A 3,547-nucleotide genomic window follows, 5' to 3' on the forward strand; every position below is an offset into this window, starting at 1 on the left:
TATATATATATATATATATATATATATATATATATATATATATATATATATATATATATATATATATATATATATATATGTATATATATGTGTATGTGTATATATATGCATATAGGTTAAAAGTCAAAAAATAAGACCCGAAGAAAGATATTTACCAGCTGTTCGTTATTTCGTAATTCATTTTAAATTTTATTTTACATTTTACAAGTTCATGTTACAACGCTATATCCAAATAATCAATCGATCCAGAAAAAAAATGAGAACATTTTCTCTGCAAAGAGTAGGACCCAAACAAAAAAGTTTTCGCACCAGGAAATAAATTAAAAAATTAAATCGGTGAGATGAAACATCGCCGGCACTACTCACTCATCTTTTTCTCCTCTCTTCATTAATTTCCTCCTAATTAGAAAATCTACATACTTTAGTATTTCAAATGTTAATGCATTTAAATATTTAAAAAACATAAAACTTAAAATAACAAAGAACCAAACACCAGCACACCCACACAACTGCTAACTTCTCTCAGAGCCATACATCAATCCAAATATGCATCGATAAATAATGCGTCCTCCACACGCAATTCTGTTGTACCAGATCTATTATGTTAAAATCAATTCTTCAATAATTCATTAGCACTATCCTGAAATTCATTTTGTGACACAAATTAATTAGTTAAAGCTCTGAAAAAACAATTCAAAAAAACGTTCACAGTATTTTTTGAATCTAAATTCAAATTAAATTGTTGTTATGAAATAAATCTCAGTAACCATGGCAACATGAGGTAATATTAATATAACCTTTAAGAAATCACTCGACATATATCCAATCAACTACTATGATAATTGAAGTAAGCTAAATTCTGGAATTCAGCTTATGTCATTTCTTTTTTTTGTTCAACTTTTTACTTTCTATATTTTTTTTCGTCATTTTTATTTAGCAAATGCTCTTTTCCTTTTGATCACAAATTAATTATGCAAAATTAATATCGCAAATTTTTAATGAGTAATTAATTAGCTAAGCAAGCCTATCATACAATACATCTCTCATGTTTCAGTTTTACAATCATATGTGCAGGAATTTTTCAGGAAATAATCCGTAGAACAAAAATTAGATATTACTAAGATGATTATGCAATAATTGTTGGAAGTTTTATTGTTGTTTTTGGATCAGGAAAACTTCAACATATTAAATAATTCATTTCATTGAATCGTTTAACTATCTGATTTCGTTTAACAAAAAAAATAAAAAAAAATAAAAAAAAATAAAATATACTCTAAAACTGAAATTAAACTATAAATAATAAATTTGTCGTAATAAATAATAATTGTAATAAATAATAAATAAAAACTATAAATAATAAATTTGTTATTATAAATAATAAATAACAATAAATTTGTTATTATAAATAATAAAACTGAAATTAAACTATAAATAATAAATTAAACTATAAATAATAAATTATAAATAATAAATTTGTCGATAAATTTGTCGAAGAATAATGATAGAAAATAGATTGAACAGTTTAACATAACATTTATCACCTTAAATTATCGCTATCATTACTATTTATCATTCAATAATTTATTCATGTATATGTTAACCATATACATGATAATAATTTCATGTAATTAAAACCGTAACCGTATTAGAGATGTGATAGTATTACTGAAATATAGCATAAATTAAATTGAAAGTTTAGATTTCCGGAAATTAAACATCCTGTTTATCGTTTGATTGATAATATCCGGCGAAGAGAAAATTCAAACATAATGTCGATATTTGTGGGAGAAGAAGTTGTTGATGGTATTGATGAAATGCATCATGAATTAATGGAATGGCATCCAAAGAGTGGATTACTTGCACTAACAACATATCATGCAAATGTTGGAAGTGAAATTAATTTTTTCACTCATCAAGTAAGTAAATAATAAAGTAATTAAGTAAATACCAAACAAGTAATTAAGTATATTATTTGCCTAATAATTCATGTTGTAAGAATTATTAGACAAACAATAAGACAAATATAGAAATGTGTAAAACAATTTGCAGCTAATAATCTATTATAGCAATAATTGAAAATAAAAAAAAAGAAAGGAAAATAAGAATTGATATTTGAATGGATAAATTTGAATACCATATTTTTATAGATCATGGATTATATGTATTCATATTTGTTTTATGGCTAATTAAATATTTAAAAATTATCGATCATTTTTATTTTTCATAAATCACATTCATATGGTTTAATTTAGCATTCAATTTATTAACTAATTTAAATGAATGAAAGAAATGAAAATAAAAAAAAAATTTGAAGTAATCAAAAAAGTATTACGCAGAAATTTTTTGGAGCAATTTTTTTTATTATTTTTTCAATTAATATTATACTTATTTATTTTTATTCATATGTTTCTTTGTAAATTTTTAATTGTTGATGATATGATAATAAGTAATAGTATTTAGGCTGATTGTTGCTATCAGTTCTTTCATTATCGTAGATTGATGAATGATGAACAGTGATAAGAAGTTTTTTTTTTTGTTTTTGTTTTAGCCTGCTACATTAGCAGGTTGAAACAAACAATTATCAATAAGAAAATAAATGAAAAAAAAGTAATATCAATAAATGTCAATAAAAAAATAATTATCAATAAATGTCATGATTATCAATAAGAAAATAAAAGTTTCATTCTCCTTTTCCTCTTAAAAAAAAAAAATAAAAATAAAAAATAAAGATAAAAATAAAAAGATTCAACAAATATTATTTAGTTAGAAAAATATTTTGAATAAAAAAAAGTAAATTGGTGGTAAAAAAAAAAAGAAAAATCGAATAAATTTCATCCTAAATATTAATTATTTATATTTAGCATTTTGAAAATTGTTTAAATTCAATCAACATATGCATTAGTCAATTAATTATTGATTAGCGGATGTATGTATATGCTAATTAATTATTAATTTATTAAAACATATGCTAATATTTAAATACAAATTTAATTGCTATATTGATATTAATGAATATATATATATATATTTTTTTTTATACAGGCTATTAAAAGTAACTATTTACCTATTCGTAAAGCCAATTCACGTATAATATATTTATGTTGGCATCCAGTAATTGATATTATTGCAACAAGTTGGGATTCTGGTGATGTTATATTCCGTTTTGTTCAAAATGATGAAGGTATGAAAATAATTTATTAATCATTATCATTGGTCATTATCATTATCAATAAAAATGTATATTGTAATAAAGTTTAAATTCAGAATTATACAAAATAATAAAGCATGAATTTATCGATGTGTTGCTTTTACAAAATAGTTAGTAATATGTACTATTATCCAATATCATTATTAACAAATGTGATTAATTATTATTAATTATTATGAACAATATTATCATGATTCTTATTATCAACAATATTATCATGATTCTTATTATCAACAATATTATCATGATTCTTATTATCAATAATATTATCATGATTCTTATTATCAACAATATTATCATGATTCTTATTATCAACAATATTATCATGATTCTTATTAT

The 3,547-nt window shown here is 21.7% G+C and overlaps 1 protein-coding gene across 1 annotated transcript; it reads left to right on the plus strand.

The window, feature by feature from the left end:
• Positions 1 to 1,769: 1,769 nt before the first annotated feature.
• Positions 1,770 to 1,928, plus strand: LOAG_13666 (hypothetical protein; the record flags this gene model as incomplete). The annotated part of the gene is made up of 1 exon (XM_003149171.1): positions 1,770 to 1,928. The coding sequence occupies one exon, from the start codon at positions 1,770 to 1,772 to the stop codon at positions 1,926 to 1,928; it is 159 nt and encodes a 52-aa protein (XP_003149219.1).
• Between the last annotated feature and the right edge of the window lie 1,619 nt (positions 1,929 to 3,547).

The sequence above is a fragment of the Loa loa genome (genome assembly GCF_000183805.2).
Source record: "Loa loa unplaced genomic scaffold supercont3.307, whole genome shotgun sequence".
NCBI classification, from domain to species: Eukaryota; Metazoa; Nematoda; class Chromadorea; order Rhabditida; family Onchocercidae; genus Loa; species Loa loa.